At 45.2% G+C, this 19319-nt stretch overlaps 1 protein-coding gene across 1 annotated transcript in view; it reads right to left on the bottom strand.

Moving 5' to 3' along the window:
* Positions 1 to 19319, bottom strand: part of LMO7 (LIM domain 7) — a 252121-nt gene that overhangs the window by 149708 nt on the left and 83094 nt on the right. Inside the window, exons 3-4 of the mRNA XM_060233592.1 lie at positions 15233 to 15303; positions 6718 to 6787 (exon numbers count right to left, since the gene is read on the bottom strand). Of these exons, the coding sequence (XP_060089575.1) occupies positions 6718 to 6787; positions 15233 to 15303 (141 nt within the window). The remainder of the gene's footprint in view (positions 1 to 6717; positions 6788 to 15232; positions 15304 to 19319) is intronic.

Here is a 19319-nt window from a genome sequence, read left to right as displayed (position 1 = left end):
GCAGACATTTCCCTCCCCTCCCCTCCCTCCCCCCGCTTTCTGATGACTCTGAAGCGGGGGGAGGGCCTCCAAATCGGGGGATCCCCTGCCCCCACCTGGGGATTGGCAACCCTAACTCTTTTGCATATTAGGCCACACACCCCTGATGTAGCCAATCCTCCAAGAACTTGCAGTAGGCCCTGTAATAAGAGCCCCGTAAGCTCTTGGAGGAATGGCTACATAAGAGGGGTGTGGCCAGACATGCAAAGGAGTTCCTGCTACAAAAACAGCTCTGCCCTGCACAAACTCAAGACGCAGTTTTACCAGCATGTATACAGCGCTGAACCCTGAAGCACAGGAGGATATGCTTACCTCTTTCCTTCCGACATGCCACCTCTGGAGTGTGTTTCTACTCCTACCCAATACTCCCTCTAAATCACGGGTGGCCGAACTGAGGCTCGGGAGCCGCATGTGGTTCTTTCACACATATTATGTGGCTCTCACATCATCCTGTCAGCTGGCCTGGAGAAGGCATTTCTGTCTTTAAATCACTTCTCCAAGTCAAGCCAGCCAGCAGCTTGGAGAATGCATTTAAAGTTAAAGTTGCCTTCTTTCTGTCAAGCATCTTGTTTCTTTACTGTTTCTTTATTGCTGTGCCTGTATTGCTGACTGTTATTCTAACGTGTTGCACATCAAAGCCATGTAGGCTTTCCTTAGTTCTCACTAGTGGCAAATGCAGGAATGTCCTCTTTGAAGATAAGGCCTCCAGGAATACTTTCTCAGGCTCAGGAGTGAAGTCTGAACCCAGGATGTAGCTAAACCGCAATAGTAGATAAAATAGCAAGCGTGTGAATTTCACACGCCCGAGTAGAAATTCCTAAGGTGTCTTTGATGTGCCCCCTTAAAGCTAGTATTCTAGAGTTACACTGTATCACTTCCAATCTTGTACCTATTCGAGCAGGAAGGATTATCAATAAACCTATACTTTGTTTCACAATCAAGGACTGGTTATTTTGAGATCTGATGCTTGACACTTTCCACCTCTCTCTCCCTCCTTCCAAACTATTTTCCTTCCTTCCTTCCTTCCTTCCTTCCTTCCTTCCTTCCTTCCTTCCTTCCTTCCTTCCTTCCTTCCTTCCTTCCGGCTCTCAACCATCTCCATCTGATGTTTGTGTCTTACGTCTCTCAAACATCTGACATTTATTCTATGTGGCTCTTATGTTAAACAAGTTTGGCCACCCCTGCTCAAAACTGTGAAGTCTTGTAAGCAGAAATTCTACTTTCTGAGCTACTGGAATTAAAGTTGTGAGCTACTGCATAAGCTAGCTTGCTCTGGGGCCATTTTTCCTGAGCTAAGACAAAAATGTGTGAGCCAGAAGCTAAAAAACTGTGAGCTAACTCACACTAACTCATCTTAGAGGGAATACTGCTCCTACCTGTGCAAATAAGGCTTAGCCTGCTACAGTTGCCATGTTCTAACTTAGGACCTTGTCTGAAGAATTTATCCAAAAACACAAACTGTTCAAGAACATTCACCACAGCATAACAGCCCCGGCAAAGTGAATGTTGACATGGAAATCAGATTCAAACCAGATCAACTCAAGAGACACTAGCGACAGATGAAATGTTGCCAACAAATATATTGTTACTCAATAGCTACTTTGCATGTATTAAGCACTCTCTTGTCTTGCTTTGCTTCTTATTCAGCCATCAAAAATATTATGGGGACCTTTACTCCTCTCAGAACCGTTCTTTGGTATCTGACAACATGAAAGCCATGCAGAAAGCTCTAGGGTTGCTTTATTAAAAGTACTGCCATTATTAGAGTTATGCATAACCTCACTTCCTGCCATTTAGTGAGTGGCTCCACCTCCTGTGGCAGCCATTTTGTGGCTGCACCCACCACCCTGTGCCAGAATACTAAAGGTGCCTTCTGTCTCAAAAAGGCTGGGGACCCCTGCATTAGATACTGAAATATTTATAAAACAAGACAACACCATGATCCTCTGGGATTATGGCTTATATCAGGGGTGGCCGACGATAGCTCTCCAGATGTTTTTTGCCTACAACTCCCATCAGCCCCAGCCATTGGTCATGCTGGCTGGGGCTGATGGAAGTTGTAGGCAAAAAACATCTGGAGAGCTACCGTTGGCCACCCCTGGCTTATATAGTTTAATGCCGAATGATCCCACACTTTGAAGACCATATAGGAACAAACTATTTCACCACCTTCTTACTATACATAATGCTCCAGTGGACGCCAAACAGTATCTCTAGCAGTATGGCCCATTTGCCAATAGGAGGGGGTGGGCTGCTTTCTGCATTGCTAGTCCAGAAGGCATCAGATGACCCCTTAGGGGCTAAGGTGGTTCCACCTCTATAGCTGTTGGTTTAGACCTCATTCTGAGCAAGGCCAAATGCTCTTCTATCTCCTGTCCCCCACCTCTCTTCAGATCTTTGACTCTGAACTATGAACTCAACACCCAAGCAACACTAACATGCAGGGGTGGAATTCTAGCAGAAGCTGCTTTGCATATTAGGCCACACCCCCTGATGTAGCCAATCCTCTGAGAGCTTACAAAAAAGAGCCTTGTGAACTCTTGAAGGATTGGCTACATCAGGGGGTGTGGCCTAAAATGCAAAGGAGCTTCTGCTAGAATTCCATCCCTGATAACATGTGCTCCCATGTCTAAGTTGGCACTATTCTTGCATTCCTCGAGTATGGTATAAATACCTGGGATAAATACCATACAAGATACCGTAACCCTTACCAACCACAGTCTCCCATCTTTTATGTATGTGAATCTGGGGGGTGTACAGGCTGACTTTTGTTGTTGTTGTTGACAAGTCACAGTTGACGTATGGTGACTCCATGGGGTTTTCAAGGCAAGACATATTCAGAGGTGGTTTTGCCACTGCATGCCTCTTTGTCACAACCCTGGCATTTCTTGCAGGTCTCCCATCTAAGTACTAACCAGGCCTAATCCTGCTTAGCTTGAGAAATCTGACAAGATCAGGTTAACCTAGGGGTGGCCAAACTTGCTTAATGTAAGAGCCACATAGACTAAACATCAGATGTTTGAGAGCCACAAGGAATGAACATCAGATGTTTGAGTTAGGGAGGGAGAGAGGAAGGTAAATAGATGGGGGAGGGAAGAGGAGCTGGAAAGAAAGGAACTTTAAATTTCTTTAAATGCATTCTCTAAGCCACTAGTCGGCTTGGCTTGGAGAAGTGATTTAAAGAGACAAATGCCTTCTCCAAGCCAGCTTCAAGAGCCACACAATGTGTGTGAAAGAGCCACATGTGGCTCCTGAGCCACAATTTGGCCACCCCTGGCCTAGCCCGAAGATGAACTTATAGATATATGCATTTCAGGGCCTGGACATCTTGAAAATATATATATAGAGAGAGAGACATGCACCTAATGTTCTACTACCACCAACCCCAATGTAAGGTCATTAGGTGCCAAATTACGTGTAGAATACATGGTACATAAAACCATTGCAAATTTAGGGCTAAGAAAGAAGATCCATTCACTCTAACTGTTCACAAATTACTTATTTTTCATGAAAAGGTATATCCTTCAGTCAGAATTTGACATCAATCTCTTTGTATGAAGGAAACAGCTTTTTTGTTATGGAAATACTTGCTTCAAAACACACTGGTGCATTATATTACATATGGTTCAAAGCCCAACATTCATGGAATGCTCTGCATAAAGGGTATCATACAGATGGACTTTGCTAACTGGAACACTGTCTTTCTTGCAGTTGTTCAAAAACAACCAAGTACATTAATCTTCCTCAAACATTTCCAGATTTATTACCATCTGTATGCACTTTGTGACAATGCTTATTACCCTAGCAGGGCAAATGAAATGGTTTGCCTTTTGGTTTTTAGGGCTTCTGAGGGATTACACCTCGTAATAGTTACATTGCTTAAGAAGACTGTCTTTTGTTAGCAGCTAAACTTTGTGACATTTTGAAGGGAGCAAGCGGTGAAACACCAAGAACATAGCTCTTTCCACTGATTTACTTTCATCATGCAAGACACGGGGAAAGCACTCTCTATTCCCCTGATTTTCCAGGTCAACGGCTACCTTCCTAGGTAATTATATCACTCACTTTAAGATATTCAAGAAGACCATCAACTAACCTGCTGAAACCACAAATATTTTACTTTTACTTAACTGAACCAAAGAAGCTAACAAACCTTGACTGGATATCAGCTATTGAAAGTAGGCAGGTAGACTTAACAGAACTATCCTAAAACACTTTCCTGAGAGTAAGTGCCTATCAAATAACAAATTAACCTTTAGTGGGCCTTTGCTCAGAAATGCTCCTCATGAGTTATTAAAAATATACCATCCACTTAAGGCTATGCTGCCCTATACAATGAGTTCCTCCAAATCTGGCCATATTTGAGCCTGCTTCGGCGGGGAGGGCGAGAGATAAATTAAATAATAACAACAACAACAACAACAACAATAATAATATTTATCTGTTTGGAAATAGGAAGCATCTCTAGACTTGGGCATTATGACAAGATTAGTATTTCCTTAGTAAAAGGGTTAATATCAGTGGTGGAATTCTAGCAGGAGCTCCTTTGCGTATTAGGCCATGCCCCCTGATGTAGCCAATCCTCCAAGAGCTTACAAGGCTCTTTTTTGTAAGCTCCAGGACTGGCTACATCAGGGGTGTGTGGCCTAATATGCAAAGGAGCTCCTGCTAGAATTCCACCCTTGGATAATATTAAGAAAAAAAATTAAACCTAATTTAAGTAGCCTTAAGAGGGTCAGAGATATGTTAATAGAAAGTACCTTTCCTGCATTCAACTTCCCCAACGAGTCCTTTCGGATCCTGGGAAAGTTGTAGGATAGAGCTCCCAGTTTCCAGGAACAGGTGAGGACCCCCCGCTTTCTGGTGCTCATACCCGCCCCCAAAGAGCCATGTCATGTGGGATGTCCCAATGCAATGACATCATTGTGTCAGGGATGTCAAACAGTGACGCTCTGGCTTTTGGGCAAAACTCTATAGTTTGAGGGCAATTCTACCATACAGTTTTGTCCTCAAACCAGAATGTTGCCACACGATGTCCCCGATGTGATGATGTCACTTCCGCATGATGTCATCACATTTGGTGTAGTGCAGAGGTGGCCAATGGTAGCTCTCCAGATGTTTTTGGCCTACAACTCACATCAGCTCCAGCCATTGGCCATGCTAGCTGGGGGTGATGGGAGTTGTAGGCAAAAAATATCTGGAGAGCTACTGTTGGCCATCCCTGGTGTAGTGGTTAAGTGCATGGAGAACTGGGTATGATTCCCCACTCCTCTACTTGCAGCTGCTGGAATGGCTTTGGGTGAGCCATAGTTGTCACGTTCGCAGGGTGCAGGCAGGCAGGAGTCCAAAGCCAGTCCAAGGTCAAAGTCCAGGAAGTCAAGCAGGAGCCAAGTCACCAATGCAGAATCACAAACCGGAATCAGAAGTCAATGTCCAAAAGCCAAAAGGTCAGGGTGCCAAGGAAATCAAGCAGGTCAGGATCAGGAAGGAGAGTGGATGCAAGCCAGAGAATAGACTTGTTGCTTCTACAAGGTTACCAGGTCCTGGGTGGGAGCTATATGGGAGTCTCAATCAGCCAGCTCCCTGGGTGGCAGTGACTCTGCTAACACTCAGGGCTGAGAGATCTGAAGCATCGGCGTGCCTCATGTCTTTGCTCTGAAAGTTCTTTCCGGAGCCTGCTTCAAACTCTTGAGATGGGAGGAGGAGCGCTTGGAGGAGATTGATTGTCAACAGCTGACACAGGTGCCTGGAGAGTGATTGATGAGCCACTTGTTGTTTGTTCAGCTGGCTGGCAACTCTTCCAGGTCTGTTAACCCTTCCAGCTCCTCCTCGTCAGGGCTCATGACACTAGCTCTTGCAGAGCCATCCTTGAAAGGGCAGCTTCTGGGAGAGCTCTCAGCCCCACCCACCTCACAGGGTATCTGTTGTGTGGGGGTGAGGTAAAGGCGATTGTAAGCCGCCCTGAGACTGTGAGGTTCAGAGTACAGGGTGGGATATAAATCCAATATCATCATCATCTTGAGGATTTCATGTGAAAACCCCCCCCCCCAAAAAAAAATACCCCCTATGGTGAGAAGGGAAGACCTGGCAACCCTATTGTAGGACCAGGTGTAGACTAGCAGCCACAAGGACTGGGAGACTATGGTGGAGAGGGGGAGGGGAATGAGACTGAAACTGCCCTTCCTCTTTCATCAGTGTGGTTCCACTCATGGAAGAACTGGGGGGGGGGGGGTGGATTTCTTGTTTCCACCAACGTAATGCGGCTTTCAGTCCACGTGGGTCTTGCAATCCCAGGCATTAAGTTTTCTTGGCTTGGAAAAGGTTGTGCAAGGAGGGCAAGGAGGGCAATCCCAGGCGTTACGTTTTCTTGGCTTGGAAAAGGTTGTGCAAGGAGGGCAATCCCAGGCGTTAAGTTTTCTTGGCTTGGAAAAGGTTGTGCAAGGAGGGCAAAACCTGTGGTCGATGTACCTGCGGACTGCTGCATCCAGCCCAGAGCATCAAGCTGTTAAAAGTACACAAAACTAATAATCCTAGTACTTAGCTGTATGACTTCATTTGCCATGAACCGTTTGTTTTAAAAATACAATGCTACCGTGTTATTAATTTGAAGGAAAAATCCAGAAAATCCAGATGGCAATGCTGACGATACAAAAAGAGAGAGAGTGTTTCGTTACTTACCAGGCCAGCTATTGGCGTTGTAAGATGATTGATCTTTTTAATGACACCAGGCTTGATCTTGTTAATTAGACTACAGGGAAAAAAGGAGGAGAGTTAAGCATGCTTTGTAGTGTAACTTCACACTAGGGCTAAATTCACAGATGACTGAAATTCATCACTGTTGCAAACAATTCTCACTCAGATTATTTGATCTATGTATTTAAAACTAAAATTGAGCTTGACTTTTATCTTCATCTAATATATTTAGATGCATATATGCGTTTGGGTGTAAATGAATATACAGATATTTCAAGCAAAAGGTAAAGATATCCCCAGGGCTTTTTTTGTAGCAGGAACTCCTTTGCATATTAGGCCACACACCCCTGATGCAGCCAATCCTCCAAGAGCTTACAGTAGGCCCTGTACTAAGAGCCCTGTAAGCTCTTGGAGGATTGGCTACATCATGGGGTTGTGGCCCAATATGCAAAGGAGTTCCTGCTACATAAAAGCCCTGTTCAGTAGAGGACCATGTGCTTAACTTGGACATTCCATTCCCAGCACCTAATTGCAGATGAACAGATTGGTGTAGGGGTTAAGTGTGCAGACCCTTATCTGGGAGAACCGGGTTTGATTCCCCACTCCTCCACTTGCACCTGCTGGAATGGCCTTGAGTCAGCCATAGCTCTCGTAGGAGTTGTCCTTGAAAGGGCAGCTGCTCTAAGAGCTCTCTCAACCCCACCCACCTCACAGGGTGTCTGTTGTGGGGTGGGGGGGGGGAGGAAAAGGAGATTGTGACTGCTCTGAGACTCTGAGATTCAGAGTATAGGGCAGGATATAAATCCAATATCATCATCATCTTCTAATCTGGGAGAACCAAGTTTGACTCCCTACTCCTCCACCTACTGGTGTGACCTTGAGTCACAAGTTCTCTCAGAGCTGTTCTCTCCAGAGCAGTTCTCGAAAGAGCTCTCTAAGCTCCATTTACCTCACAGGGTGTCTGTTGTGGGGAGGGGAAGGGAAAGGAGATTGTAAGTCACTCTGAGCCTCCGAGTGGAGGGCAGGGTATAAATCCAATCCAATCTCTTCTTCTTTTTTTCTAGAAAGAAACCTCACTAGCAACACTCAACAATACCTCCCATTGTCAGCCCATTGTTAATAACCTTTATTTGCATAAAGCAGGTGGTGGTGGTGGATCAGCTCCAGAGCGACCGAGATTAAACCACTTTCCTTTAGACGCTTCAGTACTTTCCATCCCAGTTTGATTTTTCTCGTCTGGTGAGCAGCCTGGACTGAGAGGAAGAGGAAGGGCACCGCTCCTCCTGAACCTCTAACCAGCTTCCGATACCATCAGATACTGTATGCTTTTGGCATCCCCATGACCCGGATGCCACAGTTGATTCAATTCAGTCTCAAGATGCTACTGGAGCGGAGACTACTCCTAGTTGTGTAAGGATGCCTCTCCAGGAGGCCTGATGAAGGGAACAAGCCGTCCACTCTTCTGAAGCACTGAATTGACACACACCACTTTCCTAGCTGTGACCTTTTGGTGGAGTGGGACTAGGAAGTGCTAAATATCTGAGGCAAGAAGCAATCCAAGCCGTGTTGAAAGAAACAGTAGTGAGACACCCTCCTAAAGAGTGTGAGCCGTGGCTTTATAATTAGGGCCCAGTCACCAGCCATCTAATCCTGGGCAATGTAGGATTCTGAGATCAACACGGGAAACTGCGTTATATTGAATCAGACCCTTGATCCATTTGAGTCAGTACCATCTACTCAGACTGGAAGCTCTCCAGGGTCTCAGGGCTTTCACATAACCAATTGCCAGATCCTTTAAATCTCCTGAACCTCCAGGGAGGTTTGGGGAGGGTTTGTGAGAGGCATGTCCCCACAGGTTTGGGAACCACAAACTACAGTTCGTGGTTCGGTTCGTGACTGTTCATACTCAGGACCTTCTGCACGCCAGCCAGATGCTCTGTGAGAGCCAATTTGTGGTTAAGTGTGCAGACTCTTATCTGGGAGAGAACTGGATTTGATTGCCCACTCCTCCACTTGCAGCTGCTGGAATAGCCTGGGGTCAGCCATAGCTCTCACAGAGCTGTCCTTGAAAGCGCAGCTTCCGGGAGAGCTCTCTCAGCCCCACCTACCTCGCAGGGTGCTTGTTGTGGGGCACGAATGAAAAGGAGATTGTAAGCCTCTCTGAGACTCTGAGATTCACAGTGAAGAGTGGAGTATAAATCCAATATCATCATCATCATCACCACCTCGGATCAATTCTCCATATCAGATTATTGAATACTGGAATATTGAAGAATTGATTTAAGGAAAGGTAGCATAGTACATATTGAGGTGAGTTTTATGTGTTGTTATGTATTTTATTGTATAATTATTAATGTATTTTAAACTGATTTTTGTTAGCTTTTTATGTTGTGAGCCGCCCTGAGCCCACCTCGGTGGGGTAGGGCGGGATATAAATCGAATAAAATAAATAAATAAATACTACTACGGATGAGCTACAGCCCTTCTCAGGATGGAAACAGGCCTGGGTGACCACATCTTTGGCAAAAGAGTAACAGGAATTACATTTCCGTCCATTTTCGTGGCCCTCTCAGTGGGTCCAGCACCCGTAAAACTGAGAGATGAGACAATTTAATAGTCTACCATCCGGCAATTAAGACTATAACTGAAGATCATCTACTGTTTCAAAACAGCATAGCTACAGGAAGAATGTTCCCCGCCCCCCCCCCCCCGCTTTTGCTCATAAACACTTAAAATTTATAAAGTGAACCGTCTATAAAACTTAGCCACAGAACAAAACAAGTTAGAGCAATGCATTTTTGCATTCCCAGGAAACTTTCCATTTTTTAGAAGACTATAATCTAAGTAAGGATGCACATTAACTGGGAAGCATGTAGGCATGCCTCAGAAGAGGACTCCCATCTGCCAAATGTCACAAATTCTCATCATCTCAGGGCCAAATGCATAACATTACAATTAGACAGAAGCATCTCTAAAGCACCCTCTTTGGCATTTTTCAGCTCCAAGGAGGAACGCTACCTACACTTTTAAAAGGTAAAGGTAGTCCAAGCACCAGTAAAGGTAGTGCAAGCACCAGTCGTTTCCAACTCTGGGGTGATGTTGCTTTCACAATGTTTTCATGGTTTGCCCTTGCCTTCCCCAGTCATCTACGCTTTCCCCCCAGCAAGCTGGGTACTCATTTTACTGACCTCGAAAGGATGGAAGGCTGAGTCGACCTTGAACCGGCTACCTGAACCCAGCTTCCGCTGGGATCGAACTCAGGTTGTGAGCAGAGAGTTCAGACTGCAGTACTGCAGCTTTACCACTCTGTGCCACGAGGCTCTTACACTTTACAGTTATGAAAACTTTTGAAATCTCTCCTTCTCTCATAACGTAAATCAAAGGGCCGCTTATGCATTCAGAAGACTTTGCAGCCTACCACTCCAGATTTTCCCCAATATCATCGATCTAGAAAAGAATTCTACATCAAAGTGTAGCCACAGAGGTATCACAGAAACAAACTGTAAGATGCTGTTGTCGTTAACATTCTGATTTATTTCATGTTATTCCACTTTTCCCACAAGGAGCTCGGAGCAAAATAAGTGCCTTCCTTTTAAGCCAACATTTCTGCGAGGTTGGGGGGAGGAGGAGGAGGAGGAAGAGAAGGAGAAGATGAAGGAGAAGGAGAAGGAGAAAAAGGAGAAGACAACGAAGATGAAGAAGATGGATTTATACCCCACCCTTCGCTAGCCAAAGGAGTCTCAGAGCAGCTTACAAATCTCCTTTCCCTTCCCCTCCCCACAACAGGCACCCTGTAAGCAGAATAGCTTTGAGAGAACATGTAGCTGACCCAAGGTCACTCCAGCAGGTGTATGTGGAGGAGTGGGGAATCAAACCTGGTTCTCCCCGATAAGAGTCCGCACACTTAACCACTACACCAAACTGAGCCAAGGTTACTGGTAAGTTTTTCAGGTGAAAGTTATGATCCCTGGTCTAACCAACCAATATACACACTGCCCTCAAAGACAAAGCTGGTGTAAAGGGACAGGTGCTTACCACAGGATTAGCCACTCAATGCAGATAATTTGATTGTCAGCTTTTAAGGATTTTTAAGCATAAAGGGCCATTTCACTGCTGGGAACACCAAGACTCCAACAGACACACAAGTATGTAAGCACTGAGTTATTTATGAGTGCATTCTTAGTCCTGCCTCTCTGATAAGAAACCTGATTATCCTTTTCCTCCTCTATGGGTATACACAGACATACCCACCCTCATGTACCTGCATAAGACTGCAGATAGATGAAAAGAGAACAGAATCAGAGAACCAAGAGAGAAGAGAGAGACTCAATAGAAAAATCTTCCTCCTTCCACAGATGATCGCAGGAACATTTCTGCGCATTAGTACTACAATAGCACTATAGTTCTCTGATCTGTCCAGAGAACTATAGTGCTATGATAAATGACTGAGAGCTATGTAAAGACGGAGTAAGAAATGTAAAAAGCACTGGTTCCAATCTTAGTTGCGGCCAAAAAGAAGTTTCAAGTTTATTTCAATTTATATCCCGCCCTTCCCACCGAAGTGGCTCAGGGCGGCTCACAGCACATAAAATCTAACATAAAATTATTGAATTTAAAACATCTTACACAGTTAAAACAGTAAAATAAAACATATAACAGTGGTCTATTAAAACTACACTCAGTTTCCAATGCCAGTTAGTTATAGGCCAGCCGGAAGAGGGCTGTCTTACAGGCTCTGCGGAACTGGCCAAGGTCCCGCAGGGCCCTCACTTCTTCCAGCAGCTGGTTCCACCAGAAAGGGGCCCTTTCAGAGAAAGCCCTGTCCCTTGCAGATTTCAGGTGGGCTTCCTTTGGCCCAGGGATAACAAGCAGATTTTGAGATCCCGATCTCAGTACTCTCTGGGGAACATGTGGGGAGAGATGGTCCCTAAGGTAGGCAGGTCCTAGGCCATATAGGCCATAAGAAGGATTACAGAAACAGGAAGTCAGCCTAGGATTCATGTTGCTGCTACTTTACAGTCTGCTAGTGCTACCTGACAACATCACCCATCAGAGAAGAAAAGTTGGCAACTGGATTTTGTGCTGGATATTCAGAGTGTGGAGTGATGACTGCAGGATACATTGAGTGCAAGTGCACGGGACTGTAACTTTAAGAATTTTGATAAGAATTAGGATTGGCAAGTCCAATTCAAGAAATATCTGGGGACTTTGGGGGTGGAGCCAGGAGACTTTGGGGGTGGAGCCAAGATCAAGGCTGTGACAAGCATAATTGAACTCCAAAGGGAGTTCTGGCCATCACTTTTAAAGGGACCGCACACCTTTTTAAATAATGGATAGGAGCACCTTCTTCTGGAGCTCACAGAATTGGACCCCCTGGTCCAATCTTTTTGAAACTTTCGGGGAGAGACACTGGATGCTATATGGCAAATTTGGTGCCTCTACCTCAAAAAAACAGACCCCCCCCAGACCCCCAGATACCCTCGGATCAATTCTCCATTATTTTCTATGGGAATAAGTCTCCAAAGGGAATGAGTTCCCAGCAGACATTTCCCTTCCCTTCCCCCTGCTTTCTGACGACCCTGAAGCAGGGGGAGGACCTCCAAACCAGGGGATCCCCTGCCCCCACCTGAGGATTGGCAACCCTAGTAAGAATTTATGTTTCAAATGCAATGATACGAAAGATGCATGTCATATGAGAAGCATAATATGCTCTTTTGATGTGTTCTAGGAATGTAATAGAATTTGATGTGTAAAGGATTTAATTGGTCTTTAAAACGCTCTCTAAGGTACAACAATATATACACACACACACACACACACACACACACCACAATCGTTATAGTGACAAATTACTATGTAATAAAGTGCATACACAAAATATAAAAACAATTCATGAAAAAATATTTCCAAAAGGAGTCTCCATGTGCAGGCTGCCAACTTTAAAAGTCCTTCGATTGTCACTCTTCCAGCAAAGGGTGGAAGCCACAGAGCCGCCACAGAGCATGATGCTGAATTGAAACCTTTCTTGGAGAATTCATATTCCCACATCGTTATATATGTACGCATCGGGAAGTGCATCAGTAAGCGTCACTGAACGGGGACATCTTTGTTGAGATTTAACGGAGCACCCTTTGCTGGAAGAGTGACAATCGAAGGAGGACTTTTCAAATCGGCAGCCCACACATCGGGACTCCTTTTTGGAATATTATTCATGAATTGTTTTTGTATTTTGTACATACACTTTATTACATAGTAATTTGTAACTATAACGATTGTGTTGTGTGTGTATGTGTGTGTGTGTGTGTGTGTATATATATATATATATATATATATATATATATATATATATATATAGTTGTTCCTGTAGTGACTTCTCTCCCAATCGGTGCACTCTAAGGTATGGCAGAATTCAAGTCCAACGGTTCTGCTGCAGAACAACATGGCTGCCCTCTGAAATGATCTTCTTGGAGAAAATGGCTGCTTTGGAGGGGGGCTCTAGGATATAACACCCTGCTAAGCTCCCTTCCCTTCCCTTCTCACCCCACCCCCTCCTCCCCAGGCTCCCACTCCAGGAATTCCCCAAGTCAGAACTAGTAACCCCATCGGGCACATTTATAAGACAGGGGTGGCCAGACTTGCTTAATGAAAGAGCCATAGGGAATAAACGTCAGATGTTTGAGAGCTGCAAAACATGAATGTCAGATGTTTGAGAGCTGGGAGGGAGGAAAGAAGGCAAACAGATGGAGGGCGAGGAGGAAGAAAGCAACTTTAACTCTACATGCATTCTCCACGCAGCTGGTTGGCAAGGAGAAGTGATTTAAAGAAGAAGATGAAGAAGATATTGGATTTATATCCCGCCCTCCACTCCGAAGAGTCTCAGAGCGGCTCACAATCTCCTTTACCTTCCTCCCCCACAACAGACACCCTCTGAGGTGGGTGGGGCTGGAGAGGGCTCTCACAGCAGCTGCCCTTTCAAGTACAACCTCTGCCAGAGCTATGGCTGACCCAAGGCCATTCCAGCAGGTGCAAGGGGAGGAGTGGGGAATCAAACCCGGTTCTCCCAGATAAGAGTCCGCACACTTAACCACTACACCAAACCGGCTCTAAATTTGTCTCTAAAGAGACAAATGCCTTCTCCAAGATAAGGGGGAGGGGCTTTGAGAGCCACACAGTAGGTGTGAAAGAGCCACATGTGGCTCCTGAGCCAAAGTCTGGCCATCACTGTATAAGAGAAGGACTTGCAGAGTGAGCACCTAGATCCCAGACAGATACGTATGACACTTGTCTCTCTAGAAGCCAAGCGGTCCTCACATCTCTCTGTAAAACTAGAATGGATGGTTCAACAAGACATCTGTACATTGTTTTCTTTTCTCCCTTCCTTTGCACAGCAGGTTTCTGCCTCCACCATTCACTTCCTTTCAATTTTTCTTAATTGATTAAAGTAAGGAACAAGATACCTTTGAGTACTTGCCCAGCCCTGCCATTTAGGAATGCCCTGGAAGAAGCTTGTTGATCAACTAAAAATCTGCACGTATTAGGAAGGGAGTGCCACTGTCACAACAGCCAAGTTCCAGTTTGAAGACAGGAGGTTCCACTCCAGGATGTGAGGTTCACCTAGCCCAGAGAAGGCCAGCCAGGAAGCAGATGCTCTGGCCAAAGGCTCTGGCCTGAAGGCATCTCTATAAGGAAGTTCCCTGCAGCATTTCTGTCACCTCTGGGACACTGGGGTGGGAGGGACCGGTAGGGTTGCACTGTACAAATTTTAATTTGCTGTAAGTAGGATCCTGGCCAACCCTGCTTAGCTTTCATGACTGATGAGATCAGGCTAGCTTGGGCCAGTCAGAAACCCAACACCTCTACCATGTTACCAAGCAGTCTAGTCTCCCAAGTTAGAAAGCCTGCTCCAGGGTATGGTGGTTGGTTTGGTAGAGGCCCACAAACAAAAGATGAAGCTTGAGTCCACACACCTCAGAGTATTGCTGCCACCACCCCCTTAGATAACTTAGACAGCCAGAGGACAAAGGGACCAGGCCTCTTCATCTTTGGTCCTTTATCTTGTATACCTGTGAGAGCTGGACCACAGGGAAGGCCAAGCGCAGAAGAATAGATGCTTTTGAGATGTGGTGCTGGAGAAGAATCTTGAGAGTCCCTTGGACTGCAAAAAGATCAAATCAGTCAGTCCTAAGGGAAATCAACCCTGACTGTTCTCTGGAAGGTCAGATGTTGAAGCTGAAGCTCGAATACTTTGGCCCCCAAATGAGAAGGGAGCACTCACTGGAGAAGACCCTGATGCTGGGAAAGACAGAAGGCAAAAGAAGAAGGGGATGGCAAAAGATGAGATGGCTGGACAGTGTAACTGATGTAACTAATATGAATTTCAATGGACTTTGGAGGATGGTAGAAGACAGGAGGGCCTGGCATGACTTGGTCCATGGGGTCGCCAAGAGTCAGGCTCGACTGTGCAATTGAACAACAACAACAAAAACAACTTGTTACTTACTCGCAAAGCAGGACTCCATTTTCCAAAGCAGCACGAAAATCCTTGTTCCCAAAACTTTTCCCGGTGACTGCCTGCAAAAAAAAACCACCATACAATAAGCTGCCTTTTGGTAAAATAACTAATAGAGAACTCAAGAGATGTCAAAAGTCTTATGCTGAGTCACATATTACCCCAATATTCTGAGATAACGGGCTTCTATCTCTTACAGTCTCACTCAGGCAAAGATGGAGGCAGAGTGTTGTAGCATACCTTACAAGCTAATGCCTCCTCAGTAACTGAACTTCCTCCTGTACTCTGCCAAACAAAGCTTGAAGCCTTCTTCCAACATTGGTGGCTGTCCTCCCAACTGACAAGATACTCGCTGTATAAATATTACTCAGGCTGAAGGCACTTCCGCCATCCTCCAGCAGGATACCGCCCATTGTGTTCGATAAATGAAAACCTTTCCTGCTTGGGAAGCAGGAAAAACAGCAGCACCATTTAACTCCAGAACACGGGACAGGAGTTGTTCGTTTCCACACGTGGAAGATGCATGTGGTATGGGGACAGAATGGATGACTCCACCAGCCCCAGCACCATACGAGTTAGAAAAATATTCATAACCACTGAAACAGGGAAAGCGGAAGTTCTCCCTATCTGTGTTTGCAATATAGACACTCTCTGGTATTCACCAAGGAAAATGGCAGATTCAGTAATAAAGCAGTCTTGGGGCTCAGCACTCATTATATTTTATACTTGTCCAAGTTCCCAGAAAAGATTACATTGGTCCAGTTGTTTGCATCCTGGCGGCCTAGTCCCAAAAGAGGGTTATGCCCTTCTCGCAGGTGATGAGACCAAAAGAGGAGGAGGAAGAGGATGATGATAACAACGATCAGGGCAAAATGAGAGCAGAGGCTCAATAGAAAACTTAGGTTTCCTTCTGCAAATAATGTGCAAAATGGACAAGAAATACACCCTGTTGCTTGATCATACAAATATATGTTATAAATCACAACACATTAACAATATACACTTGTTTGGTGTTAGTTGATCCAAGACTCCTGGGCTTTATTACTAGGAGAGAAGCATGGAGCTACTTCACAAACGGGCCCCAAAAGTAGGGTTGCCAGCCTCCAGGTATGGCCAGGAGAACTTCTAGAATTACAAATGATCTTCAGACAAAAGAAAAAAGTTCCCTAAAGAAAATGGCTGCTTTGGAGGGTAGACTCTCTAGCCTTATACCCTGATGAGGTCCCACCCTTTCTCAAATCCCACCCTCCCCAGGCCCCACCCCCAAAATCTCGAGGAATTTCCCAACCAAGAACTGGCAACCCTACCCAAAAGTGGGCCCACATATCTTCTGGGGAAAAGCTGGAGGAAGACTATCTGAAGAGGAAGGATTTGAACTTTGCAGAGCCAAGTGGTAGGATGCATGCCAGCAAATGTTCAAGTGGGTTGCCAAAATACAGTAAATTCAGAAATAGGTCCCACTTCAAAGCATTAACCTACAAAGCCATTTTCTTAGCTACAAGTTCTGTGGTTTTTCAGTACATATGAAGCTGCCTTATACTGAATCAGACCCTCCTGGGTCCATCAAAGTCAGTCTTGTCCACTCAGACTGGCAGTGGCTCTCCAGGGTCTCAAGCTGAGGTTTTTCACGCCTCTTTGCCTGGACTCTTTTGAGTTGCAGATGCCAGGGATTGAACCTGGGATCTTCTGCTTACCAAGCAGATGCTCTGCCACTGAGCCAACGTTTCTCTCCTAACGTAACCTACAAAGCCATTTTCTTAGTTACAAGTATTGTGGCTTTTCAGTAACTTCTTGATCAATTCTTTTTCACTGAGACACGCTTCGTATTGACGTCACATTATTTATACCGACATTTCAATAAGCGTTAAGGAAGGCTAAAGCAATGCTCAGTATGAGCACAATTTTGTACCAAGCATTATAAAGGTGACGCGACAGTACGGCAAGAGAGGGTTGGTGAACATGACAGAGGATGCTGAAAGGGGCTAGTAAGAACATAAGAACATAAGAGAGGCCATGTTGGATCAGGCCAATGGCCCATCCAGTCCAACACTCTGTGTCACATAAGAACATAAGAGAAGCCATGTTGGATCAGGTCAATGGCCCATCCAGTCCAACACTCTGTGTCACATAAGAACATAAGAGAAGCCATGTTGGATCAGGACAGTGGCCCATCCAGTCCAACACTCTGTGTCACATAAGAACATAAGAGAAGCCATGTTGGATCAGGCCAATGGCCCATCCAGTCCAACACTCTGTGTCACATAAGAACATAAGAGAAGCCATTTTGGATCAGGCCAATGGCCCATCCAGTCCAACACTCTGTGTCACACAGTGGCCAAAAAACTGTGGCTAATAGCCACTGATGGACCTCTGCTCCATATTTTTATCTAAACCCCTCTTGAAGGTGGCCATGCTTGTGGCCGCCACCACCACCTGTGGCAGTGAATAGTGAAAGACAGAAGTCTCAAACTAGCCTCAAGAGACATTGGCAGTGGTGGAACTGCCATAAAGTTGCAGCTGTCTTATGATGAACCATCACCACCACCCTCCCCCTGCCCCTGGGTTTTCAAGGTTAGAGCTGTTCGGAGATGCTTTGTCACTGTCCGTAGCCAGGGCTTTTTTTGTAGCACATAAGGCCACAAACCCCTGATGCAGCCAATCTCTGAAGAGCTTACAGAGCTTAGTACAGGGCCGACTGTAAGCTCCAGGAAGACTGGCTACATCAGGGGTGTGCGGCCTAATATGCAAAGGAGTTCCTGCTACAGAAAAAAGCCCTGCCTGTATCTGTGGAATAACTCTGTACTTCATTGGTGGTCTTGTATCCAAATACTAACAGCTTCGGAGATCAGGCTAGCCTGAGCCATCCAGGTCCATAGAACTGAAATAGCTACAGCTTTGCCATTTCTGAGCACATTAATCACAATAGGGGAAGGAATCACAATATAGGAAGGAGGTAGATTCATCAGCCAACTGCACAGAAGGGAAGCATCACCCATCAGGCGATGCTCAGACTCGTCTCCATGTGCCAAGCTAATACAAATTATGTTTGCTACATGGAAATCATCTCCGCATTGTAATGTACCCTTTTATCCTGGAGAATAGATACAATCTTAGATCATTTGCATGTACTAATTACCTTGAACCTTTGAAGCCAACCGTCTGGCAAGCAGCTACAGTCATGAACAGGTTGCCCACCAGCATATATTCCTAAACAGCAAATATCTTTTGTGAACTCTTACGTCCGACTGAATAGAGGTGCTGCCAATGTACAAACAATGTACAAAGAGCTTTTTTGCTACTAGGTGAGTTAATACTAGACAGCAGCTCCATCACAAACAATATCAATGAGTCCTGCAAGATTAAAATGCATGCCCTGGCATTATTTGCATGAGATTAAGCTATTTCAATATCACATAGTTTTCTCTTCTGTTGGACACCAAGAAACTCTTTATGGATTCCTCTATTCACCCACGAACACACTGGTTCGGTTAAAAATTATGATTCTTACTCTTAACCACAAAGCTTGATAATGTCTCACCAGAAGTTCAGGCCAGAGGTGTGGAACATTCCCCTTCCCACCGGAATGTCCCTAACTGATGTAAATAAGACATCTTGCTTCTAACCCAACACATTCAGATGTCAGAACAATTAAATCAGACAATTTTAATTCATTACTCTTTTAGGGGTGGCGTTTATATATATAACTTTGTGTCAGAAACTACCTTTGTTAACCCATCAGTGTTTCTATGCTTTTACATCTTACCTGGAAAACTATTCGTTAAAAGAGAGAGAGAGGTCTCCAATCCATCTCAGAGCATTTTCCCTTTCTTTTGTCCCGTGGGCTGGCTTAATGTTAGGAAGGGTTGCCAATCCCCAGGTGGGGGCAGAGGACCCTCCCGGTTTGGAGGCCTTCCCCCCGCTTCAGAGTAATCAGAAAGTGTGGGGGGGAAATGTCTGTTGGCACTCCATTATTCCCTATGGGGACTGATTCCCATAGTGTATAATGGAGAATAGATTTGTGATTATCTGGGGCTCTGGGGGGGCTATTTTTTTTTAGTTAGAGGCACCAAATTTGCAG

This window comes from Heteronotia binoei, chromosome 3 (assembly GCF_032191835.1).
Source record: "Heteronotia binoei isolate CCM8104 ecotype False Entrance Well chromosome 3, APGP_CSIRO_Hbin_v1, whole genome shotgun sequence".
Lineage (NCBI taxonomy): Eukaryota > Metazoa > Chordata > Lepidosauria > Squamata > Gekkonidae > Heteronotia > Heteronotia binoei.
The sequence above is the reverse complement of the archived record's forward strand: the minus strand, read 5'-3'. Positions and strand labels throughout refer to the sequence as shown.